At 52.7% G+C, this 26,919-nt stretch overlaps 1 protein-coding gene across 1 annotated transcript in view; it reads left to right on the top strand.

Moving 5' to 3' along the window:
- Positions 1-12,863: 12,863 nt before the first annotated feature.
- The window catches only part of COL18A1 (collagen type XVIII alpha 1 chain), a 43,148-nt gene continuing 29,092 nt past the window's right edge, over positions 12,864-26,919 (top strand). Inside the window, exons 1-2 of the mRNA XM_087818390.1 lie at positions 12,864-14,280; positions 21,527-22,071. Of these exons, the coding sequence (XP_087674516.1) occupies positions 12,864-14,280; positions 21,527-22,071 (1,962 nt within the window). The remainder of the gene's footprint in view (positions 14,281-21,526; positions 22,072-26,919) is intronic.

Here is a 26,919-nt window from a genome sequence, read left to right as displayed (position 1 = left end):
GGAAACCAAAAGGTAACATGGCACCTTTGCAGGAGGACTGGCATCTCTGTACTTTGACACCGAAGCAGGGCGGCAAGGTGACTTCCACAGGGACAGAGGTGGGGGCTCTGGAACCTCTGCTCTCAGCCCAGAAGCCTGGCTGTGGCGGATGCTGCCCAGCAGAGAGTTTGCTCCTTCTCAGCTGCAGATGGGACTTTCCTCGGTCTGCTGGTGACTGGCAGCGGTTCTAGACTCTGTGGCATCTGTAAGCAGGGCGGGTCCACTACATTTACAGTCAGCTCGGAGAAGAACCCCAGAGGGAACGAGAGACTGGATTTGCAACTCCAGCCTTCTGCCAGCGCCCTCTTCCTCACCATGTGACTGTCGCCCAGGTGGGTTTGGGTGAGCGCGAGGGCGTCGGCTGGCAGCTGGGGAGAGACGGGGCGCTGCCTCATCCTGCCCAGGGGTCCCGGTGGGTGTGAGCTGGCGCGGTGGAGCCGATGGAGCGGGGCTAAGGCCACCGAAGAGGTTCCTACGGGGTGAAGGTGTCAGGTCTGGCCTGGGGCTGGGGTGATTCGGGGTCCTTGTAGACAGTGTCCTCTCAGAAAAAAGTTTCGAGGGGAACCCATCTAAAATCCTGCCTTTGGTGCTCTCACTTCTTCTGTCTCTTCAGTGAAACGTCCTCATGGGTGACACTTTCAACAGTCATGTCTTTAGCCCATGAGGTGGGACCTCATTTAGAAGTGACCCCGGCCCTCCGGGAGGGGGGACCGTGCCCGCGCCTTCCTCCTGTGGGACGGGGCTGGGAAGCCGCCGCCTCTGTCCGGGCCGCCGTCCAGCTGCGCTGACGGGGAGCTTCCCCCTTGAACTGGGCCGGTATGAAGAGGGGCTGTGCCTGGCGCCCCTGTAAAACCAGTCTGTCTTCAGAGGAATCAGTGCTCATATTTATAACTTCCTGCAGACCACATTTCTTGTGATTTTAAAGCTTAATGGAATATCCATTTCCAGCTTTTATCTGGAACAAGATGGGCTTTTAATTAGGTGAAAAGGTCGGCTTTGTTGGATGTTGGATGCTGGCTGGGCTGAGGCCAAGGACAGAGCTGCCCAGGCTGCAGACAGGAAGGGGCAGTGAGGACTCATGGACTGCCCCCCGAGTGTCCAACCCCCATGGCTCCCACCAGCGGGTGTCACTGTCCCTCCGAGGTTTGGGCTGGTTCACGTGCCTGAGTTCTGGAGATGGGGTGTGTCACCTACTCTCACACTCCCTCCCTCTCACACTCTGTAACTCGCAGTCACAGTCCCATCCAGTCTCACACACGCACGTCTAACACACACATTCCCAGGTGGGGCTCCCAGAGCTGCCACTGACTGAGTAGGGGCGGGCACACGTTTTCCAGGCACTCTTGCCAACGTCTCCTTCCTTTCTGCCGGCCTTGCCAGGCAGCCCTCTCTCTGCCTTGTCCAGGTCTTGGGCCTGTCTGTGGGGCAGGTGGGGCTGGTTTTCACGGCAGCTTTTCCCCACGAAAGGGAGGGGGGCCTCAGGGTTTGAGCCTACCCGAGGCCCTGTTTACGATGGACCCTCCAGTGGCCCCTCGGTTACTGGCCACTCAGGATGGCGGGCGCCTGGCCCACCCCAGCTGCACAGTCGCGTGCATTACCTGAGATGCCATCGTTCTCGTGGAAAGCAGTTTCCTTGTTCACTGGCACTCACAGGGTTATCCAAGCAGCTGGAAGAACGCAGATTAGACACCCGCTGTGACAGGACATGAAAGTGAATTCCAGACGCTGACCCACTGCTCCTGAGAGCAGTTGGGGGCCAGAGTGTCCACACAGCGTTGTTCCCGTCTGTGCTGAGGTGGGCACAGAGAGTCACAATTCCTGTTTTAAGCTGTTTATAGCCATCCAGCATCATAGTGACATTTTTATTGTGTTTTCTGAAAGTGTTTGCCACAGCGATGAGGGGAAATTGGTCCATGCCCACAGTTTGAGAGACAGTGGCCTTGAAGGTCCAACTGTTGAAAAGAAACTGAACACGTTACGCTGCTGTTTAGGGGATCATCCAGTGGCTTCGGGGGGACACAACAGGGCCCTCAGAACTTGGGATTGGTCGGAGGGATTGACTGCAGAATGAAAATGTTCAGTGTGGCAGAAAAATGAAGACAAACCAGGAGGAAGCGTGTGCTCTGAAAACAGGGTGTCTTGACAAGAGCTGCCAATGGAGCCCCTGAAATATCGGGGTGAGGATGGAGAAGGGGGCCCTTGGATGAGAAGATGAAGGTGCCGGCAATCAGAAGTGAAGGCCCCACCTGAGGAAAGGCAGGAGGTGCAGGGTGTGTGTGTGTCCTGGGGCCCCTGTAACAAGTGACCACAAAATTAGTGCCTTAAAACAGCACAGATTTATCCTCTTAGAGTCTGGAGGTCAGAAGACTGAGGTGGCCTCCTTGGGCTGAAATCTAGATGTCGGCAGGGCTGGTTCCCCGGGAGGCTCTGGGGGAGTCTGTTTCCTGGCCTTGTCCAGCTTTGGGGGGAAGCCCCCACTTTCCTTGGCTTGTGGCCCCTTGTCCAGCTTCACAGCCAGCAGTGACCAGCTGAGTCTTGGTTCTGGCTCTTCCACCTCCCTCTTCCCCTTCCTGGGACCTTTGTGAGTACAATGGGCGCATCCAGATAATCCAGAAAAAATCTCTTTATTTAAGGTCAGCTGGTTAGCAGCAACCTTCATCCACCTGCAACCTTAATTCTCCTTTGCCAGGTAACATAACCTTATGGAGTAGGATGTGGACTTCTGGGCCGGGGCACTATTCTGCCCTCTGGTTCCTTTCACATGCAACAACCCATCCCATGCCAATGTCCACACAGAGGAAATGAAAAACACTGAAGCACCACTTCCTACCAGTGGGCAGTGAGGAGGGGCTGCTTCTGTGCACTGGGACTTGTGATCAGGCCTCCTTGTTGGAGGTGACTGCACCCTCTCTATTACTTACTTTCTGAGATTTCATCCTGTTGAACTGGTGACTGCATTTTGGGAATCTGTGCTCTTGGAATCCAAGCACCCACCTGTCAGTACAGCAGCTCAGCATCACTTAGAGTGACCCAGCCGGACAAAGCCCAGGGGAGGAAACACACCTGCTCTGACAGGACCACTGGCATAGGGACAGAGCTGAGTTCCGCTCACCCGCATGGCGCAGCCCTCGGTGGCCTGGGCAGTCCTGAGTGATGGAGGCTTCGAGTAGGCAGAGATCCCTGGGCCGTGGGACCTGGGGGTTATTAACCTTACTTCCTAGGTCTTTATGTGTTACAACATGTGCATTGCTTTTATAATTTAAAGAAATCTGACCAAGTGAAGAACAAAAGTGAACTTTGGAAGTACATTTTTCCCAGGGGAACACCGAGCCTGGGTTAGAAATCACGGGTGTGTGACTCCCCCTGGTGGTGAGATGCCAACATGACAGCCTGTCTCACCTTGCGGGACCTAGGGTGTCTTCCACCCGCAATATAGATAGCATCAGCATTTGCAAACCTGGTCACATTCAACATGACCTTCCTCTGGTTTCTGACATGTTTGGACACCTGAAACGAGTGTGGCTCAGGATTTGAAGGGACAGCACAGAGCCTGGCATTTGAAGGACCCTCCCTACGTGTAAACTGAGCACCCCGCGTGCTGTGCTGGGTGTGAGCCTGCGAAGGGAATCATGGCCTCCAGTTGTCTCTTCAGCCAGAAGTGAAAACTGGAGAAGGGTAGACTGAAGTGTGTCTGGGTGGCTTCCTGTGAAAGCAAGCTGAGTCCCTGGCTAGCTGGTAGCCCTGCTTCCCTGTTCCCTCTGCCCCGTCCATGTCACCAGCTGTGTGACAGGGCAGGGAGCAGGGACGTGCAGGGCTGGTGCTGGCGGGCAGCTGTTCCTGGATGCCTGGGAGGTGGAGAAGGAGAGGCAGAGCTTGGGCTGCAGATGTCTGTTTCTGACTGTTCTGGCACCAGCTTACCATCCTGACCAAATTCCTGGGACACTGGGAGGAGTTAGTTGATTCCCTCCTCCAAGCCGGTGCCATTCCTTGGGGCTGGGGGAGGTTATGGAAAGACCAGAGGCTGTGAAGTGCACCTGACTTTTTGGCTCATGGAGATGGTCCCCACATGAGCACGTTGCACTGACCCCAAGCGGGCATCAAGGGTCCATGTATATGAGGTCACCGTCTCGTGAAGCGAGTCAGCAGTGATGGAGGCCACTTCCCAATAGAGGCCGCTGTGGCATTGGAACTCCATCAGGGGGCCTAGGTGGATTACGCGGGGCAGCTGTGAAGACACTGAGTCCGATTCTCTTGCCCGACATTGCCACAGGTGGCTGTCTCCAGTGCTGTGTTCCATGGGTCATCCTCAGGAGGGCCAGGTTGGCATTGGTGGCCACTGGGCCTTCGCTCTGCTCCCTCAGCCTCACCTCTTACAGATGATCGTGTACCCAGTACACCTGGGGCCCAGACAAGGGCTGTTTCCACTGCAGATGAGGCAGCCAGCCCTGCCAGTGGTCAGGTCTTGGGGTCGGTGGCCCCGTCTGTTTGGGAAAGCCTTGCATGCTGGGTGGGCTCTGCTGCTCTCTCCCTTGCCCATCCAACTCAGCCCCTGTTCTGCTCCCACCTGTCCTTAGCATCCCTGTAAGTTCCCTGGGCTGCCGTCGCAGTTACCCCACACGGGATTCCCAAAACGGCAAAAATTTATTCTCTCAGTTCTAGAGGCCAGAAGCTGCAATCAAAGTGTCACAGTGCCAGGCTTCCTCCAGGGGCTCTAGGGGAGGGTCCTTCCTGCCTCTTCCAGCTTCTGTGGCTTCAGGCATCCCTGGTTTGGGCCTCGTCAGTCCAGTCTCTGCTTTCATCATCATGTGACTTCTCCTTTCTGTTCTTATAAGGACGCTTGTCATTGGATTCAGAGCCCACTCAGGATGATCTCACCTCAAGATCCTTAACTAGTTGTACCCACAAAGACCTTTTTTCCTGAGAGGGTCATGTTTACATGACCCATGGGTTTAGGCAACTCTTTTTAGGGCCACCATTCAACCTGCTGCAGTGTTTCCAGCACTTTCTGAGGCCCTCCCAGATCCCTGTGGCATGATGTGGACCCAGCAGTGCAGGGGAGCTCCGGGTTCCACAGTGCCTGGCCTGGGCACCCCCCTCATCCACCCCCTACCCCACAGAACCCTGTAGGGCTGGCACTCAGGCCTGGGGAGGGCCAAGCCCAAGGCTAGTTTCTGTTGTGTCTAAACCTAGAGTGGCATGCTCACCTCTGCCCTCTGTCGGTTGGGCAGACTCTGCATCCCTCCCCCTCCCCAGGGCATGGCCCTGTAAAGTGAGTGAGGGTCCTGTTGTTGAAGAAGTACCCTTTGGGGCATTTGAGGATTTGGGTGGACATGAGATTAAGGAGGGCAGCTGCAGCCTCCAGGCATCGGTTTCCTGCCTTGACTGGCCGTGGCTCAGGCCCTGGAGTGTGGCACCTGCAAGTTGTGCCAGCCTGGAATTCGTGAAGGCAGCAGGGCCTCTGTCTGCCCGGGCCAGGTGCCAGTAGATGTCAGGGGGCTTTACTGATGTAGCACTGTGGGTCCCCTCCCTCTGTGTCCATAGGTAAACACCTGTATGTGCTGGGTGACCTCCATGCCCCTTGTGTTCTCAGTGGTAACAGCAATTTCTAGATACCTGCTGTGTGGCTGGAAGTGAGGGAGGAGCAGGACTGGGCGCCGTCCATGTGGTGGTCCATGATCAGAGTGGGGCCTGGGGTCCCCCAACTATATCCTGGTCCAGCCTGCCCTTTTCAGCCTAGGGGTGTTGGGGATTTGGGGTGTTGGCACATGAGAGGTGCTCGACCCATGACCCTAACCAGACTGGAGCGCAGTTGTCACTAGTGGGAGCTGAGCAGGTCAGCTGCTCCAAACACCCTCCCCTTGGGAATCTGGTACGTGAGCCAGCCCTCCAGCCTCCAGTAAACCCAGTTAATGAGCAACCCGCCAGCCTCTTAAACCTAACCGGTCTGTTCACGCTTAATGTCTTGACCAGTCCCCTTCTTCTCTGCTTGCTGCCTCTTAGCCCCAGCCCTTAGAAGCCCAGCTCGGCAGTGGAGCCAAGTTTTTGGGGGTGGGGGTGGGGTCCTGCGTGGTGCTGGGACCCTCCTGCCCTCGCTGGCCAAGGCCTGCCATCCTCCCAATGTGCTCTCGTGGGTCATGGGGTGGGGCTGTGCTGTGCCCGTATGGGGGTCTTGGGGATGAATCCACACTTAGAGTCCACTTTTTCTCTGGGAGATGAAGCAGTGATATGATGCTCTGTGGTGCCAGGTGTCCAGGAGGCGCTGGTGAAGGCACTGGTCGAATATTAACTGCCTGGGTCAAGAACCTTTATTTGAAAGAAACGCTGTCCCATGTGCCCTGTTGTGTGGCCTTGTTCATGGACAGGACACCTGGACTCTGCACCTGGTAAAGAATCCACTATGCAGATCTCATGGGGACACTGGAATGACCCGTCCTCGAAAGGGAACTGTCTTTTCTGCTGGCCTGCGGGGCTGCCTGCCCCCTGGGGGGGTAAAGCAGGTGTCTGGCCCTTCCAAGGGAAAGGCCACGTCACCACGCAGGAATTTGGCGTCCCTCCGTGGGGAACCTGCTTCCTGGGGACCCATTGCTGCTACAGAACTTTCCATCATCTTGCGAGAGGCTCATCCCCTCTGTCCCACATCCCGGTTTGGGGTCACCCCGTGTGTCCTCTGCTCTCTCCCGCCTGGTTTATCTCCTTCATGTCTACTTTGTGGAAGCTTTTCCTGCACTGTAGCTGATGAGGTTCAGTGCCCAGAGCAGGGCTGGGCACACAGTAGGAGCTCAGTACATATTTGCTGAATGAACGAAGGAAAGTATGTCCGTGCAAGGTGACGAATTGACGCACAGGGACGGGGTTTAGTGTGGGGTCGGGAGCCGGGGGCTCTCATTGCCCCATGGCCGCTGCAGGGCAGCCACCTGCACCCTGCACTCCCGTCTTCCGACGGACTGATGGCAGGCAGGCTGAGGGTTATGTTCCCGAGGCCAGGAGTGGTGCCCGTGGGCTCTGTACCCAGTCAGTGCGCAGCACATTCAGCGTCAGGGCGCAGGAGCGAGCGCAGCAGCTCTGAGCGGGGAAGGAGGCCCTGCGTTCCCTGAACGAAGCCAGCGAGGAGCCTGAAAAGCTCCAGAGCAGCAAAGGTGACCAGGGTCCAAATCCCTGTTCTTTAAAAAGTGGCAGGTGCTCCCGTAGAAAATGAATAAAGGTGAACAGGAATTTAAAAAGGAAAGAAATGCTTGCGTCAAATATATTTAAAAAATCAGTCAATCCCATAAATGCAAACTAAGCAGCATTTAGGAGTGTGTAGTTTGAAATCTGACCTACTCTCCCTTGGTTCCTTTTTTAAACAGCTCCGTTGAAATATAATTCACAGACCATACAACCCACTAACTCACAGTCTACAGTTCAGTGGTTTTTATATGTTCAAAGATATGTGTAACCGTCGTCACAAACTTTCCGTCACTTCAGAAGAAACCCTTTAGTTGTCACCCTCAGCCCTGACCTGCTTCCTATGGATTTCTCTGTTCTGCACATTTCATGTAAATGGAACCATGCAATATGTGGCCTTTTGTGTCTGGCTTCTTTCACTGAGCATAACATTTTCAAGGTTCATCCATGTTATGTGTCAGTGCTTTTCACTCCTTTTTATGGCTGAGTAATACTCCATTGTATGGGTGGGCCACATTTTATTTATCCACTCGGCAGCTGATGGACACTGGCATTGTTTCCACCTTCTGGCTAATGTGAGTAATGCTGCTGTGAAAATTCATGTACAATTTTTCTTTTTTTGTGGACATGTTTTCATTTCTCTTGGGTACATACCTAGAGTGGAATTTCTGAGACATAGGGTAACTCTGTGTTGACCAGTTTGAGGAATGGCCGGACTCTTTCCCTAAGTGGCTGCCCGTTTTACGTTCTCACCAGCAGAGTGTGAGGGCTCCTATTTCACATCCTCACCAACACTTGTGATTAGGTGGCTTTTTGATTCTAGCGCATCCTAGGGGGTGTGAGGTGTATCTCATGGGGTTTTCATTTGCATTTCCCTGATGACTAGTGATGTTGAGCATCTTTTCATGTGCTCGCTGGCCATTTTTATGTCTTCCTTGGAGAAATGTCCATTCACATTCTTTGCCAGCTTTTTAATTGCATCATTGTGGTGTTTTTTTTATTGTTCAGTTGTAGGAATTTTTAACTAGATACAAGTCCTTTATCAGATATATGATTTGCAAATATATTCTCCAACGGTGGGTTGTCTTTTCACTTTCTTGATGTTGTCTGTTGAAGCACAAAACAGTTAAAATTTGATGAAATCTAATTTATCTATTTTTTCTTTTGTTGCTTTGGCATTTGGTGTCAAATGTAAGAATCCATTGCCAAATCCAAGGTGATGAAGATTTATTCCTATGTTTTTGTCTAAGAGTTATAGTTTTAGCTCTTACATGTAGGTCTTTGATCTATTTTACTTTAATTTTTGTGTACGATATGAGATAAGGGTCTAACTTTATTATTTTGCCTGTGGCAATCTTATTGTTCCAGCACTGATGTTGAAATGCTGTTCTTTCCCCACTAAATGGTTTTAGCACTTTTGTTGAAAATCCATTTACCATAGATGTATGAGTTTATTTCAGAACTCTCAGTTCTCTTCCATTGATCTGTATGTCTCTCCTTGTGCCAGTACCACACTGTCTTGGTTATTTAGCTTTATAGTAGGTTTAGAAATTGGGAAGTGTGAGTCGTCCAGCTTTGTTCTAACCCCAAACAACGTTCTAACCCTATGAGCAACTGTATGTCAACAAATTAGATAACTTGATTGGAGTTGGCAAATTCCTGGAAAGATACAGTGAAGCTCAATAAGAAATAGACAGTTTGAATTGATCTTAACAAGTGAAGAGACTGATTTAATAATCCAAAAACTAACCTTAAAGAAAAGCTCAGCTTCACAGATGAATTCTACCAAACATTTAAAGAAGAGTGAAAACCAGTTCTTAAATTTTCAAAAAAGTAAAAGAGGGCAAAACACTTCCCAGCTCATTTTATGAGGCCAGTATTACATGTATATGAAAACCAGACAAAGACATGACACACAAAAAAGAAAACTATAGACCAGTATCTCTTGTGAATGTGGAAACAAAAATCCTTAAATACTAGCAAACCAAATTCAGCAACATAGAACAGTTACACATTATGATCAAGTGGCTTTATCCCAGGAATGCAGGCTGGTTTAACATCCAAAAATTGATGTAATACATCATATCAATAGAATAAAAAATAAAAATCACACGATCATCTTAGGCATAGAAAAGGCAATCGACAAAATTCAACACCCTTTCATAATTTAAAACACACACACACACACACAAACACCAAAAAAACAGTAAAATAGGAATAGAAGGGAACTTTCTCAACTGATAAAGGCCCACACTTACTGGTGGAAGGCTGGTGCCTCCTCCAAGATTGGGAACCAGACAGTGTTGTCCCCTCTCACCATTTCTGTTCAGCATTGTGCTCTGTTCACAGATGATATGTCTTAAGTATACAAAGCCCTAAGGAATCCGTTAAAACAATTCAAAACTAATTAATAAATTCAAGTAAAGTTGCAGGATACAAGATCAAGGAGGGGATGGCCAGCCCCTGGGCCCTGGACATAGGACAGAGATAGGTGTGTGAAAGACCAGGGTCAGTATACCTGGCCAGAGGGAGCTGAGAGGGCTTGGCAGCACTTAGAAGGTTGTGGATTTGGGGGTCATTCAAAGTGAGAGCCATGCAGATTGGAGGTGTGTGCTCACCTTCCATGTATAAAGTCCTAATGTCCCTCCCCAGGGCATGTACTGTGCAGGTGTGAAGGGCTAGGGATGACCCATCAAGCCGGGTCTGGCAGGACTTTTGGTCCTGGAGCCTTCCAGGCATCTGGAAATGCCAAGAAAACTCTCTGCATGGGAGTGAGTGGAAGTGTGCAGGAGCAGACAACACATGTATGTGCACACACAAACACATGTGTACACACGTGCATGCACACACTATGTAGCAACAAGCACAACACATACAGAGACAAATGCACGTGCACACACACATCCACACATAGACGCACATACATGCATACATGTGGAGAGTCCTGGGGTGGATTAATGTGTGGAGGTGTCCGACTGGGGTCAAGAGCTGTGTGTGTCATGGCAAGAGGAGAAGAGGGCATTTCAGGCAGGGCAGGAGGTCCCTGTGCGAGGGGAAGTGAAGGCAGACAAAGGCGCTTTGATGAGGGTCAGTGGCCCCCACTAGACACAGTGAGTGTTTGATTGGTTTGTCCCAAGGATGTTCTCAGAACCCTGTGAAAGCGGCAGCCACCCGCGACTCACAGTGCCAATTACCTGTCTCCACTCAGGCTCAGAACTCTCCTTTAAAATTGAAAGTACCCTCACTATTGGATAATATCCCAGGGCCTTCAGGCAGATGACCCGTGCGTTCCTCTAGCTGCATGTGACAGTCACCAGACAGCTTTGCAGGCATGTGGTTCTCTGCAAGGGCTTGGAGGTGGCAGTGGCCCCAGACATGGGCAGGAAGGGCGCGGTCTAGAGTGTTAGTGTGGAGAGATGCCCTGCTGGATCGCAGGGTTGGCTCACCCTGGTTGGGGCCCCTGCTGCCCTCCTGTGTAGCCTGCCCCTCACCCCAGCAGCCGCTGCTGTCTCTCTGCTGCAGCACAGCTCCTCTGTTTCTCACTCCTGGCTCTGCCTGGAAACAGCACATTGAGCGAGTGGCCCCAGAGAGTAACTGAGTGCCCAGGGCCATTGGACTGACGAGGAGGCAGCCCCCCAGTGGGGAGTTGGGCTCTGCCACACATGAACCCAGAGTTCCCTCTCCCACCTGGAAGGGAGAAAGGAGGGGGGGGGGCCTTTGGAATTTCTGTCCTGAGATTTTCCAGAGACACTTTGGGCATAAAATCACATTAGTGGCAGTGAATTTTCAAGGAGACTATTTTCTGGGCATTTCTAAGAATTCTGAGCATCGTGAGGATTAATGCTGGTAAAAGGCCTCACTGGCGCACGATGTTTGCATATGGGATGCCCCCACCTTTCGAGAGGGGACATGGTGTTTAGCTGTCCCAGAACATGAGCACTGATTCCAAACAGCTGAGCCCTGCCGTTTAGATGGCACTCCATCGGTCGCATCCTCCGTGTCCTGAGCTGGGGATGGGAGCTGGGGATGGGACTTCAGGGCTGTTTGAACAGAGCTGCTCTCGCCGCTGAATGCAGCCTGGGGGAGGGTGGCTGAGACCCCCTGGCACAGCCTGGAGAAGACAGGGTGATGAGCTGATTCAGGCAGAAGGGATGGACAGCCGGTGTGCAGAGCACACGCGGGATCTAGTGTGGAACGTGGCGGTGAAAACAGTGTGTGTGAATATGCATGTGTGGCTATGTGAGTGTGTGAGTGTGCGTGTGCAGTCTCATTCTGGTTCTCCTCCTTTGGGCTTTATAATCTGGGGCCAGACCTCTGGTTTCCATGCCTTAGTTTCTTCATTCATAGGCTGGTTGATGGGCACAGACTCACAGAATGAAGGCAGGGCACTTGACACCGTGCCTGGTGGGCTGTGGCATCTCTGCTTTTACATCAGCTCTGTTGGGAGGTGCTGGATGGGACAGAGCATGGGGCTGTTTCTGTCCAACCAGGGGTCCTTGTGTTGATGGATAGCTAATCCCCCACCTGCACTCCTCCTGCCACTGCCCAGAGCTGGGGACCCCCACTCTGGCTGGGCAGCACAGAGGGTGGGTGCTGCTCCGTGGGGTTGGCCTGGCTGCATCGGGAGGGTGACAGCGTAATCAAAGTCAGACGCCAGCATGCGTAGTAAGTACGGAGCAGCCCCAGAGCAAGCACAGGCAGAACTTCCGACCACATGGCAGCATCCTTTTAATGTCCTGGACGAAGGAAGTGTTATCTGAGGTTTTGTAAAGGGAAGGAGTCTGGACACAGTGGGAACTATCCGGCTAACCTGGCTAGCCTGGCTCATGTCCTCTGGAGCAGTGGCAATACTCAGATCCTATCCCTTCCTGAGACACAGCCCAGAAGAGGTGCCTGGTGAAGACAGCAGAGAGGAGGCAGGACTGGGCCCCATGGTGGGCTGGCACTTGGGCTGTGGGCAGGGCTCCTTCACCAGCTCCATCTCACGGCCTTGGGGTGACCTGGCAGTCCCCTCTGTACACACAGAGCCTGAGATCTGGGGGATGGAGGCGATGGGAGAGGACATCTGTCAGTGTGGAACCTGCTGTCAGTGGCAGCATCAGTCTCAATAAATTCCATAATCTCTCTTTCCCTTGGTGCCATACCCAACTGCTGCTGTGTTCCATCCCTTTTAAGTAGTTCTCAAGGTTTAACATAGAAACTCTTGCAGGATTCTGAGAAACACAGGAAGAGGGTCCTTCCAGAAGCTGCCCTGGGGATCAGGGTGCTGGCCTGGAGCCCTGTTCTCACACACACCAGCACAGGGATCCACCGCAGTCTGGCAAGGGGAAGCGAGGCCTCCTCCAGCTCACAGCTCAGGGAGTTAGGAATTTCATTGAATGTGCTTAAATGTCCCCTTGACCTATTGAAGTCTGTGGCTGCTTTAAGAAGGCGTGAGAAGTTCTCAAGGGTGCCTGTCACCTTGATTTAGAAGTTTCCGTCTTTTTTTCTTACATGAGAGTGAAAAGGTAGAAGAGCCGCCTGGAGACATGAATGGGGTTGCTGACTGCAGGCCGTGGGCGGGGAGGGCTGGAAGGGCTGGAAGGGCGGGAGCCGGGCTGGCCCCACCTCCCGGAGGGCAGAAGCCTGCCCGCCCTCCTCTCCGTGTGCACACAGCCCCGATGGCTCCCGACCCCAGCGGCCGCTGCCTAGGTCTGCTGCTGCTGCTGCTCACCTGCTGCCTCGCTGCCACCCGGGCTGATCTGCTGGACTGGCTGTGGTTGCCCACTCAGATAGACAGGCCCATAGCCTCACGGGTCTCCCTGCCTCCAGGCAGCCCACCTGTACAGCCCACAGAGGATATCACCACGCAGGTAGCCCCTCAGGATGTCCCCACTGAGCAGGGGACTGCCCCTGCCAGCCCTGAGCTGTCCCTGGAGAGGCTGGAGGCTGGCCAGGGCGAGGCCTCCACTTCCCGTCCTGCTTCCACCGCCTCCACTGCGAGCCCGGACACGAAGGAAGAGAATATTGCTGGCGTTGGAGCCAAGATCCTGAACGTGGCTATGGGCATCCGGAACTTCGTCCAGCTATGGGATAATACCACCCCCACCGAGAATACTACCAGGATGGAGATGCCAGCACCTGCAATCCCCACAGGCCTTCTCACCCTCTCTGGACCAACCAGTGCCCCTCAGGAGAATGGTTCTGTGTCCTGGCTGCCCAGTGGGGCCCTGAGCTCTCCGGACACCAAGAGGACTGAGGCCGGCAGCCTTCCAGTGCCCACCCAGCCACCATCCTCCCTGGACAGGCCCTGGGCACTGCTCAGGGAGCCCTCGGTGCCACCAAAGTCCCCAGGTAGAGCTCTCTCCTCCATGCTGGGTGGGACCCTTTCCTGGGGGAGCCAGCAGTCCCCAGGTTGGCCCCTGGATCTGGATGGCAAAGGACTCTTGTCCGTGGCAGCCCGTTCTGGCCCACAGCACCAACACCCTGACATCCTCAAGCGCAAGCCACTTCTGCTTCCCCTGGTGATGGGTTCCCTGAGAGCGCACATTGCCCCCTCGGCTCTCCCCTCTGACCCCCGCACCAATCTGTCTCAAATCTCACTCTCAGCTTTAATTGGGGACAGCGGTGCTTGGGTTCCTCACGTGGCTAATTCTGTGGGGCCTGATCTTGCTAATAACTTTGTGCAGCTGGGGTCTCACCGGCTGACCCCCACAGTGCAGCCTGTCCGCTATGCCACCGGCCACTGCCTGCCCCTGCCGCCCTTCCTACCGGTCTGTGGCAGCCTGGGCATTGGGCGCTCCTGGCTGCCCAACCACCTCCACCACTCAAGTGGAGAGGAAGTATGGGCCGCCGCTCAGGCCTGGGGTGGCCTCCTCCGGACGCACTGCCACCGCTTCCTTGCCTGGTTCTTCTGCCTGCTGCTGGCCCCACCCTGTGGCACTGGCCCCCTGCCTGCCCCACCACCCTGCCGCCAGTTCTGCGAGGCCCTGGAGGATGCATGCTGGAGCCACTTGGACGGGGGCAGGCTGCCAGTCACCTGTGCCTCGCTCCCGGCCCAGGAGGACGGGTACTGTGTTTTCATTGGGCCGGCTGCAGGTAATGGCCAGCCCATCCGCCCCACCCTTTCCTTTCTGCCCTTTCCTGCGAGCCAGGCAGGGCTGGTGTAAACCTGGCATAGGCCCCTTTACCCCCCGTGCTGTCCTTTATGGTCAGGTGCCCATCAAACTCTCAAGAGGCAGGAATGCAATACCTCCTTTGCTCCGGGGAGGCTGAGGTCTGGAGAGGCCTGCACCCTGTCCATGACAACGGCAGATGTGTGGGAAGCAGCCCCATCCCAAGCATTTTAGTTCATTTAGTCCTCAGAGACACCCCCAGTCATGGAAGGGAAATAGAGCATGACACGATATGCCGAGGGAGCCAGGATTCCCACCTGCTTCTGGCTTCTGCTCCAGCCACTACGCCGCAGTGACTTCCTTTCTGTAGCCCCAGACTGATCGAGTGGAGGGGGCTGCAAGGGTGGACACTACAGGGAGGGGGCGCTTGCTTCTCTGAAGGTTGAAAGGTCAAAACCATGTCAGCAGGCAGGAGTCTGTGGAGCTCATGTGAAGCCACCCCAGCCTGGGGCCATGAGCTCCAATGCAGTCTCTGCTCCTCTAGTGGGGGAGGGGGGAGGGCAGTCCAGCCATTCAGGCCCCCAGTTCCCTTTGTGCCCACAGTGGGGCCCAGCCCCTGAGAAGAGCCTGCTCCCTGGCTATTCTTAGAAGCCTTGGCCTCATGCATGTTGGGCTATGCGTGTCCCTTTCCCTTCCCTCCCGTGGGGAGCAGCCTTGACCACTCATCCGTCCCTGCTTTGGAACCGGGCTGGTGGGGGTGGGGTGGCTGCACTGGACTTCGAGGGTGTATCCCCCTGCTGGAACCCTGAGGGATGTGTGGGTGACTCCCTGGCACTCTGTGCCAGGCCTGGGGTGAAGTGAGGGGGTGCTGCTGGCGCCTAGGCCTGGGCCAGGGCAGAAACAAGTGCCAGTGGTGCCCCAAGGAAGAGGCACACCAGAGGCTGGACTGGAGGGAGGATGACAGCTGCTACAGACAGAGGGGCAGGGAGGCTGAGCCCTGCTCTCGAGCAGGAGTGGCCAGGAGGGTGTCCAGCAGGGGGACAGCCCACTCTAGCCCTGCTCTGAGAGGCTTGGTATGTGCAGGGTTGGGGGCCCTGTGGCTGCCCCTGTGAGCTGGTGGGGCTGGGGGAGTGGTCAGGGGCCGAGTCCTGAGCTGTCAGCACAGTGGGCTCTGATTTGGAGGCCATGGTGAACTGCATGTTCCCATGTCCCATACACACTTGGTGCCTGGAACACCCAAATATTGGGCTTGCCAGGGTCTTCTCCTTACCCTGACCCCACCAAGTGTGTGTGGCAGGGCCGCCTCACAGGGAGTGTCCTGCCAGGAGGCCCCAGGTTCCATGTGAATGAACGTGGCAGCTCCCCTGGCAGCTCATAGCCTACCCCCTCCTCGCGCTCCACGGAGCTGGGGCAGGGCCTGCACACACCAGACCTGCTGCTAGGCCTCAGGCAGGCCTCCAATCTCTTTTTGAGGGTGTGGGGTGTGGAATCTCTAACTGCAGGTGGTCTGGTCAGCTGAGTGGCCTAAAGGGGATTTCTCACTGGACATCTGCACAATTGGCAGGGTCCCCGGCCTGTGAGGGAGGCTGCGTTCCTAGCAGGATCCTGGGGGATTTTGCCGTCAGCTCTCACTGCTCGCTTGTGCACCCCCTCCTGCTGGTGGTGGGCTTCAGTTGTTTATCCCACCAGGGACCTTCCTGGGTGTGGCCTGGCTGGGGAGCGTCCCACATGCCTTTCCCCATCCTCTGGCTTTTTAGTGGGAACTACCCATCACCTGGCCTTCCCACTCCTTCATGCTGGGGGAGGCGGCGGCAGAGGAAGGCCTGGTAGGAAACGGAGGGACCAGGAAGGCCCCAGCCCCTCTCCTATATTGGTGAATGTTCCCCCCGCCAGTAGTGGGGATCCTGGTGAGTAGGGGTGCTGGGATGCAACAACCATCACTGGCCTAGTGAGGTCCTTGGGCTGTGTGTGTGGTGGGGTGTATCTCTGGGGGGGAGGGGGAGATGGAGACCTGAGCCTGGGTGCTGCTTCCTTCCCGGGACCTGTCCAGAACTGCCGCACCACCTTTTCCACCCCTCCTCTTGCGTGTGCCCTGCAGGGTGGCCCAGGATGGAGATGGCTCCCACTCCCCTTGTGGTGGGCTAGTGGGGCATGGATGGGTCACCTGGTCCCAAGCACACCAGCATGAGGTCACAGCTTTGCCCAGCTGCTGGAAAGGCCTCCCCTGTATCTGTTCCTCTCTGCCCCCTCAAGGAGAGCAGGGTCAGGGAGGGGCTAGAGACAATCCAGCCAGTGGCTTGTGTTTAGGGAGGTAGTCAGGACAGAGAAGGCCACCTTGGGAGCCCTGTGCTGGAGCTGGAGCTGGAGCTGGAGCTGGAGTTGGAGCTGGCCGTCAGTCAGCCCACTGTTGAGGACCTGGTGCAGGGTCTTGCCTGCGGTCTGTGAGCTTGTCCCTCAAGCCACAGAGAAAAGCGAGTGAGGCCCTCACCCTGGGAGAGCAGGAGCAGGTCCCAGGTCCTCACTGTGTCCACACTGGGTGGGCCAGCAGGGGGATTGCCCCCTTGAGCAAGGAGGGAGCTCAGGTGAGAGGGACAGGGTTGCGGGCATGGGGGCAGGGTCTGTGGGCAGCCCCCCCAAAGGGGCAGTTTCTGTAGACCTGCATCCTTGGTCCTGAGGAGGAGGGAGTGTGCAGATGCTGGCCTTGGGGGACTTCTTTCATCCTCTGCTCTTACCCCCAGGACCGCTCTCCCCTCACGTTGCCTTCACTGCTTCTCTCCTGTGTCAGGTTTTTGTCCCAGGACTAGCTGTGAACACACGGTTAGCAGGATTCAAATCGCACAAGAGAGGGCTGAACGCAACCCAAGCCCCTCACAGCCCCTCTGTGTATTGGCATAGATGCGTGTGCAGGAGTGTCCTGGGGCTGCTGTGACAAATGACCACAAACTTGGTGGCTTACAACCACACAGTTGTGTTACCTTAACTCCTGGAGATTAGAAGTCAGGGATCCTCCCACTGGGCTCAAATGAAGGTGTCTCAGGGCGGGTTCTCCCACGGCTGCAAGCAGATCCTGTTCCCACCCTTTCCCAGCTTCTGGAGGCTGCCCACATCCCTTGCCCCTTGGCCCCTCATCCATTTTCAGAGCCAGCCAGGCCCATCTGGTGCTGCCATCTCTGCTTCCCTTCTTCCCTCATCACAACTCCTTCTCTGTCCCTGCTGGAGGGCTTCTCTGCTTTTAAGGGTGTATGTGGTTTATTTGGATAATCTCCCCGTCTCAAGGGCCATCACTGTGATCACACTGGCGGAGTCATTTGCAGAGAACTTCCCACCCCTCCCTCGCCGTTGGCCGAGTGCATTGGGGGCACCACCGTTGGGTGAATGTGGGTGGTGCCAGGCCCATCACGCATGTCAGCACATCAAAAGTATCATCCCCTTGTCCCACTTAATGGCTTTCAACCTGAATTCTGTTTTATCTGATAGCAGTGTTGCAATATTTGCTTACTTTCTGTTGTCATTTGCCTGATTTTTTTTTAAAAGACTTTTTTTTTTAGAGCAGTTTTAGGTTCATAGCAAATTGAGGGGAAGGTCCAGGGATTTTCCATATGCCCCCCCTCACCGCGCAACATCCTTAGTTTCCTCCGCTCTCAACATTCCCACTAGATGGTACATTTGCTGCAATCGATGAACATACACTGACACACACTTATCATCTATCACCCAGGTCCATAGTCTTCATTAGGATTTACCCTTCCTGTTGTATGTTCCGTGGGTTTGGACAAATGTATAAAATGACATGTGCTCATCATTACAGTATTATACAGAGTAGTTTCACTGCCCTAAAAATCCCGTTCTCTGCCCGCCCATCCTTCCCTCACCCAGCCCCTAACAACCACTGAACTTTTTACTGTTTCTGCAGTTTTGCCTTTTCCAGAATGTTATAGAGTTGGAATAATACATTTCGTAGCTTTTTAAGACTGGCTTTTTTCACTTAGTATGCATTAACATTTCCTCCATATCGTTTTATGGCTTCATAGCTCATTTCTTTTTATCACTGAATAATATTCCATAGTCTAAATGTTCCACATTTAGTCATTCACCTGTTGAAAGACATCTTGGTTGCTTCCAAGTTTGGGCAATTATGAATAAAGCTTCTGTAATTATCTGTGTGCAGGTTTTTGTGTGGAAGCATGTTTTCAGGCCCTTTGGGTAAATACCAAGAAGTGTGATTGCTAGACTGTAGGGTAAGAGCATGTTTAGTTTTGTAAGAAACCACCCAACTGTCTTCCAGTGTGGCTGCACTGTGTTGTGTTCCCATCAGCAGTGACTGAGAGTTCCTGTCATTCTACATTCTGGCCAGATGTGGTTGTCAGTGTTCCAGATGGTAACCCTTCTAATAGGTGTGAAGTGGTATCTCAGGTTGTTTTTATTTGCATTTCCCTGATGAGTGTGATGTGGAGCATCTCTTCATATGCTTATTTGCCATATTTACATCTTCTTTGGTAAGGCATCTGTTGAGATCTTTGGCCCATTTTTTAATCGAGTTGTTGGTTTTCTTCTTGTTGAGTTTTGAGTGTTCTTGTATATTTTAGATATATCTCCTTTTATCAGATACATGTTTTGAAAATACTTTCTTTCAGCCTGTGGCTTGTTTTCTCATTCTCTTAGTATGCCTTTTGCATACCAGAAGTTTCTAATCTTAAAGAAATTAAATGAAGTCCAGCTTATCCATGATATTTTTTCATGAATTGTGCTTTTGATGGGTGTTGTATCTAAAAAGTCATTACCATACCCAAGGTCATCAGCAGTGTTTCCTGTGTTTTCTTCTTGGAGTTTTGTGAAGTTTAGGTTTGTGATCCACTTTGAGTTAATTTCTGTAAGAGGCCTGTGTCTAGATTTAATTTTTTGCACATTGGTGTTCAGCGGTTCCAGCACCATTTGTTGAAAAGATCATCTCTACTCCATTGTATTGCCTTTACCCTTTTCCATCTTTTCCATCGATCACTTCATTGTTTCAAGAACACCACACTGTCTTGATTGCTGTAGATTTAAAGTAATTCCCCAAACTTCTTCCTTCTCCTTCAGCACTGTGTTGCCTATTCCGGGTCTTTGTCTCTCTATATACTTTAGAAGCTGTTTGTCAATGGCCACAAAATAACTAGCTGGATTTGGATTGGGGTTGCCTTGACTCTCTAGATCAAGTTGGGAAGACAGCTGGACAATACTGAGTCTTCCTATCCATGAACATGGACTATCTCTACATTTATTTAACTCTTCTTTGATTTCTTTCCTCAGAGTTTTGTCGTTTTCCTCATATAGATCGTGTACATATTTTGTTTCATTTATATTTAAGTACTTAATTTTGGTGTTTTGTATTTTTAAAAAATATATTTTTATTGATTTTTTGGAGAGGAAGGGGGAGAGAGAGAGAGAGACACTGATGCGAGAGTGAAACATCGATCAGTCAGCCACTCCCTGCCTGCCCCCCACCAGCGATCAAGCCCACAACCTTTTGGTGCATGGGATGACGCCCGATCAACTGAGCCACACTGGCCAGAGTGTTTGTAATTTCCAATTCCACATGTTCGTTGCTGGTATATAGGAAAGTGATTAACTTTTGTATATTAATCTTGTATCCTACAACCTTACTGTAATCACTTATTAGCTCCAGGAGGTGGGGTTTTGGGAGGTTTTTTTAAATTGTTGTTGTTGTTTTGGTTAATTCTTTTGAATTTTCTACATAGATGATTATATCATCTGCAAACAGACGGTTTTATTTCTTTCTTCCCTATCTGTGTACTTTTATTTCCTTTTTTTAGTCTTATTTCATTAGCTAGGACTTCCAGTATGATGTTGAAAAGAAGTGGAGAGAGGGACATTCTTGCCTTGTACCTGACCTTAGTGGGAGGGGTTCAGGTTTCTCACCATTAAGTATGATGTTAGCTGTAAGGTATTTGTAGATAGTCTTTATCAAGTGGAAGAAATTATGCTCTATTCCTAGTTCACTGACAGTTTTTATCATGAATGGGTATTGGGTTTTTGTCAAGTGCTTTTTCTGCAATTTTGATATGATTGTGTGATTTTTTTCCCCCCCCATTAAGCCTTGATGTGATGGATTATGTTAATTTCAAAAACCAGCCTTGCATACCTGGGATAAATCCCACTTGGTTGTGGCTGGCCTGTTTGCTGAAAGGAAAACTGTCTTCAACGAGGCTAGTCCCTTGATTTCTTGATCTGAGGAGAGTACGGGCCACAAGATGGGCCCCAGCTTGCTAAAGGTGTCATGCTCCATGTTCCTCGACACTATGGGGGCACTGCATTCTGGAAAGGCATTCTTCAAGCTCTCAGAGAGGGCTTTTTGGAAAGATGATGGTTTCCCACCCAAGACAGCAGGGCCAGTGCCTTGAGCCTGCCAAAAGCTCTGCAGGGAGGTGGCCACACCCTCCACTCACACATTTGGTGCCTGGAACTGAAGAGCTGGTCAGTGATCTTAGGGCCTTGGCATTTGGAGGCTTCCAACAGGAACCTGAGGCATTTCACGGAAAGAAAGTGGAACTGCTCATACATCTCTGGAGTCCCCAGGGTTGCCATGGAATGTACTGCTGGGGTATGAGTTGTATTGAGTGTCAGCTAGTAGTGGAAATCACAGGACCCGATCAAGCTAAGCCAGTTCCTCTAGGAGACACAGCCCCCTCTCATTTTCTGCCTTCCTAGGGGTTTGTTTCCAGGCAGGTTCCTGATGAGAATGAAGCTGCAGGGTACACCCTCGTGCACAGCTTTCTTTCCCTTGTTTGTAAGGGAGTGAGTGATGTTACTGCTCTGCAGTGCCCTACATTGTTTCTGTGCATCTCAGCATGGGGTGGGGTCGCGTGGGGGTGGGAGGGGTCTGAGAGTGGGGGTCGGGGGTGGGGACAGGATGTGGGGCAAGGTTGCAGGTGAGCTCAGAACCCCCAGCCTTTCACAGCAGGCTCCTTTCCCCGCTTTCTGCCACACTGGTTTGGGATGGTCCCTGCTGTGTCCTGTCCCCCCTTGCGCCTGCAAGCTTGTTGAGGGGATGGTTTAGTGGCTTATGGCCACTATGTCCTGGCTCAACATGTGCCTGGGTAAGATGGGGTACCCATCCACATCCCTGGCCAGCAGAGCCCAGGGGAGCAGGACAGGTGCCAGGTGTATGACTTGGTTTCCCCTTTGTGCTCTGCACACAGCCTCACGAGGTGTCTTTTTCCTCTTCGCAGAAAAAGTGGTCACAGAGGTGGGGCTCCTCCAGTTGCTCGGGGAGCCCCCGCCCCAGCAGGTCACCCAGATCGATGACCCCGACGTGGGACCAGCCTACATCTTTGGCCCAGATGCCAACAGCGGCCAGGTGGCCCGGTACCACTTCCCCATCCCGTTCTTCCGTGACTTCTCGCTGTTCTTCCACGTGCGGCCGGCCACTGAGGGTGCGGGGGTGCTGTTTGCCATCACAGATGCGGCCCAAGCAGTTGTCTCAGTGGGTGTGAAGCTGTCGGGCGTGAGTGGTGGCCAACAGCACATCCAGCTCCTGTATACCGAGCCTGGTGCTGCCCAGACACATGTGGCCGCCAGCTTTCCCCTGCCTGCCTTCACTGGCCAGTGGACACGCTTTGCACTTAGTGTGGATGGTGACACCGTGACACTCTTTGTGGACTGTGAGAAGGTCCAGTGGGTGTCCTTTGTACGATCTCCACGAGGCCTGGAGCTGGAGCCCGGCTCAGGCCTCTTTGTGGCTCAGGCCGGAGGAGCAGACCCCGACAAGTTCCAGGTAACTCTATGGCTGCTGCTTGAGGACTGACCAGCTCTGGGGGTGTGGGGTGTGGAGGTGTGGAGGTGTGGGCCTGGCCACCTGGACAAGGGGTAATGGTCCCCACCTGACTCAGGCTCCAGGGGTCCTTGACCTGCCTGGACCCAGCGTGTCTTTTATTCCCTGGTGCTCTGGCCTGTTGGCCACCCCCAACAAGGGTCTCCCTGGGCTGTAGTGGTTTCTCTGAGGCCCCCTTGGGGCCACCTTTCTAACAGGATGCCAGTCCATGCCACCACCTCTGCACAGTGCAAGCAATGGGCCCCTTGATCCATAATTAGGAGTTTTAAGAGGGCAACAGCAGAGGGTAGAAGCGAGCATCGGCCCTTCTGGGGATAGGCTGCACCCCATGAAAGCTGCACATCCTCTGGGCTGGGCCAGGGCTTCCGGCCTCGTGCCAGCATCATTTATGCTATTGTTATTATTTTACCGAACTGCTCAGTGGCCTACTCAGAGCAGTGTGGGCGGGACTTCTCCAGCAGTGTTGGGCAGGTAACTGTCTCACTGTGTCCCCAGGGAAGCCCCTACCCCCTGGGCCTTCATTTGGGGAGAGGCCAACCCCACAGCCTGGGTGGGATCTTTCTCCTGGGCACTCAGCCCCTACATTTGGAACCTCTAGCTGGGGCCCCCGCCTCCGGGAAACACCATGTGGGCACCCTTGACCTGAGCTGACTCAATTCTAACATTACAGCCAGTCTGCTGCTGGCACGCCCCAGACAGGGGTCCCTGTGTATGCTAACGGGGGATGTGTCTTCAAAGGACAGAAGGTTAATTATTACCCAGACAAAAGCTGCTTGATTAAAGTTGTTCTAAGTCCTGGAGATTCGGGTTCTGAAAGATGGCCTTTCACCTTTGGCAGAAATTTCACCCATGGGGTCTGGGAGCCAGCAGGACTTTGATAGCAAACTGGGCCTCTTTGTGTTTTCATTTTGACTCTCAAACATGATTAACTAGAAGGAGTCACAGAGAGTCGACTCATCCAGGGAGGGGCTGTGTTTACTGGCAGTTTGTTGTGTGACTTCCCTGGCATTTCTAGATGGAAAAGTATGCCATTGTTCCATATCCTTGACAGTTTCACAGAAAACTGACCATGTGCTGATGGAGACAAGGGCTGCCCAGAGCTCAGGGTGCTAAGGGAGGAGCCAGTGGTCACACCATCGTGCAGGGAAGGCACCAGAGGCTTCCTCCCTAGACCTCACCAGGGCAACAAGTCATTTGTGAAAACACGACTGCCAGTTAGATACATTGGCAAACTTCCTCTGGGTATTTTAATTTGCATTTCTTGGTGGTTAGTGAAGACAGACTTTATTTTTTTTATGTGTTTCGTGGCTATTTGTAGTCCTTCTTTTGTGACTGGCCCACTTATGTTCTTTGCGTTTTGTTTTGATGGATTCAAACCATTTCCTGTTGATTTTTACAAACTCTTTACATACAAAAGAAACTGACGCTTGGTTTTGTGTGCTGCAAATATTATTTCCCAGTTTATAATTTGCCTTTTTACCTTACTTTTTTTAAACAAAACCGTTGGGATATTTAAAGTGTTTATATGGTTAAATCTGGCCTGGAGAAGACTCCCATGGCGCTGACCATCCCAGCAAAGTCTCTGACGGTTAGAAAGACAGAAATGGGCAGCGTAAGGCTGCTGTTTGACTGTGGGCTGTCACCCTGCCTCCTGTCGACCACTGTGTCACATTCAGCTAAGTTAAGCAAGGACTGGCTCCTGTGTCTGTGCAGACTAGAAGTTTCAGGAGTTTTCTGTGTGGGTTTCTGGTCAGATTCCAGCTAGGTGAAAGAGCAGCCTGTTGTCTGATGCAGATCAATTTAGTACAAGGTTTTTCAGACTTTCTGAATTGAGATTCTTAGGAAGAGTCACTCGAGTTGTGTGATTTAAACAACTTGGCAGAAACAAAAGCTCAGGGTGCTGGGAGGAAGCTGGGCATTCCCCCAGACTGGTCCCCATGATTCCTTACTGAACCTTTATTGTTTTCTCCTGTCAGAAAATCCTGGAACCTCATTGGTCTTTTCAGATTTATTCTTCTTGTCAGATGCGGTTATAAATATCCCTGGGAAATCATTTATTCCACGCAGTTATTACAGTGTTTTGCTTATTAACATCCACTTCCGATTCTTGTTCAATGTTTATGTACCTCTCCTTTCTTTACTGGTTCAGGTGCTCTGTGCTCACATTTTCTTGGCACCCTTTCTCTTTGTGGGAAGTGTCCCCATTGTCCCCATTTCCTCACTCCCCGTTTGCTGCTTTGTGAAGCCACCTTCTTCTTAGTCTGGGGTTTCTTTTATGGTTCTCTCTTGGCCTCAGGTGTCTGTTTATCAGACAAACTGCCTGTGAATCACTTGGACCCTTGTTTGTAGTCTCCAGGCAGGTAGGGCCGGGCCTGTCCTGTTACTGGCTCATCCCACGTTCACTCCTTGTGTTCAGCGAGGAGTGTGGACATTGTCACCATTCCTTACATGTGGCTCTGTTGGCTGTATTACATAAATCAGTGCTTGGCCCACTGAAGCCAAGAGCTTGCCCACTGGCCACCTAGGCTTGGGCTATAGGGACAGGCTCGATACTGAGGATGGCACGGAGCGGGCAGGGAAAGTGTGACTGTCCCCAACCCCATAGCCCTCCTCCCGCTATGGCCCCCAAGCCTAGCAGCACCAGACCTGCTACTCCTGACCGAGGGGGTGCGGGGGCCCCAGAGGTCATGCTGACTCTGCTCCACTTGACACCCCTCTTTACGACAAATGCTTGGAACCCTGTCATTCATGGGAAGTGACACACACAAATATAACCTAGACACAGCGCCACAGCCACCATGCAATATACTGATTCCCTGGGGTGGAGATGGAGAGGAAAGGTGTTTGTAATGGAGGTACATGTCCACCCGTGACCCCACGGGAAGAAACCTTGAAGCAGCCAGCTGCTCTCACGCAGATAGTCAGGAGTCTGGTGGGATGTCAGTGAGATGGCCTGAAGTACAAGGAAATGGGACATTGGGGGCGTGGCCCAGTCATAGCTGTGGCTGGGGTGGGTGACAAGGGACCAGGCCTACTTGGGGGGGCCAGCCAGCAGAGGAGGGAGGGAGGGAGGTGAGGATGAGGCAGACCTGGGAGTGCTGCATCCCCCCAGATAGGCTTCTCTAGCCCCACTGCCTGGCCAGTATATACCCTTCTGGGCAGGGGCAGAAGGGGTGGGTCAGAGGCCACCCCCAGAGAATACTGGGGGCCCGGGGGGTTGGGGTCCCAGGGAGGCAGCCCCAACACAAGTGACCTCAGTGACATGCTTTCACAGTGTAGGGTTCTGATCATCTGTATGCAGCTTTAAGGCATGTAGCCCTTGGCAAAGCAGTGGCAGGACATATTTTAAATGGTCTTTATTAATGAAATCTCTGGATGTCCTAACACTTGGCTCTAAGTCTGTTCAATATTTGCAGTGGGTCTCCGGCTTTTGTCCTAGTCACCCCAGAGCCTGACCCCTGCATTTTTAAGTCTGAATGGCCTGTGCTTCCTCTGGGCAGTGGCACCCTGGAACCTGGATGGTGCCTCCCCTACATCCATGCCCACATGCATGCACATGCACACACACAAAACCATGTACATATCCACACAACACACATATGCATACACATGTACACACATCCATGCACACACACACACAGGAAGATGGGACACTGTCCCACAGGCCTCACTGTGAGCACTAGGGGTTGAAGGGGAAACATGGAGTCAGGCAGAACTGGCCCCTGGAGAGGCTGACCATCCTGAGGAGGGAGTCCAGGGGTGTTTCCTGGAGAAGGAGGTGTTTCCTAAGCTGAGCCTCAAAAGATGAGTGGAGCCAGGCAAGGGCTCAGCTGGGTGTTTGTGGCTACATGCTCCTTATTGGCACAGAGCTGGAAGGTCGTGAGATCAAGGGTCAGTCGATAAAGGGAGTCTGAAGTGCAGTTGGAAAAATAAACTGAATGACCTAGGCTGCAGTGTGCACACGGCCCTCAGACACATCCAGCCTGCCACCCGTTTCCATACAGCCCGCAAGCTAGAGAGCTTTCCATGCGTAAATGGTTAGAAGAAAAGAACATTTTGTGATGTGTGAAAATCTTACGAAATAAAAATGTCAGCGTCCCTAAGGTTTGGTTAGACAGCTGCGTCCCGTCTTTTACATATTGTCCTGGTCAATTTCCTGGTACAACACAGTCCGTGTGACAAAGGCCTGGACATACGGACCAGCTGACCATTTCTAAAGAATGTTTACCGACCTCTGACCTAGGGCTTTCTGTTGAAGAGTGGTTTAAGTTTAGAACTGATGGGACATGGTTCTGCTTAGGGAAAAATGCACTGAAGTAAATCCCAGTGGGTCAAGATGTTAAGTAGAAACAAAAAATACTAGAAAAAGTTATGAGAACACTCATAACTTCCCGGTAGGGAAAGTGCCATCGAAGACAGGTACTTGCCAGGACATCACACGCCAAAGGCACAGGATCCGCCTGGGTTTGTGGGAGCCCTGCTGGTGTTGGGAGGCCCTGGATCGCCAGCTTCACCTACTTGGCTTCGAGTAGTTGGCAGAGATTCAGATCCTGCAGTTGGTACCACCCCTGCACCCCTACCCTTTGGGGATCTTCTCTGCAAGGCCCCAGTGCAGCCAGGATGAGGTCCTTGTCACCTGTGCTGTCCCCAACTGGCAACTGTCCCCCACTCCCTGACTCAGGCTTAGGGCCTCCTGTTGAGGTAGGTGTCCTGTGTCTTCTCCATGCAGTGGACCCTCTGCACTCACAGCTCAGGACATTGCCCCGCCTGTGTCTGCTGCCCTCCCGTCCT

This window comes from Miniopterus natalensis, chromosome 6 (genome assembly GCF_054644295.1).
Source record: "Miniopterus natalensis isolate mMinNat1 chromosome 6, mMinNat1.hap1, whole genome shotgun sequence".
NCBI classification, from domain to species: domain Eukaryota; kingdom Metazoa; phylum Chordata; class Mammalia; order Chiroptera; family Miniopteridae; genus Miniopterus; species Miniopterus natalensis.
This window is presented reverse-complemented; position numbering and strand designations above follow the sequence as displayed.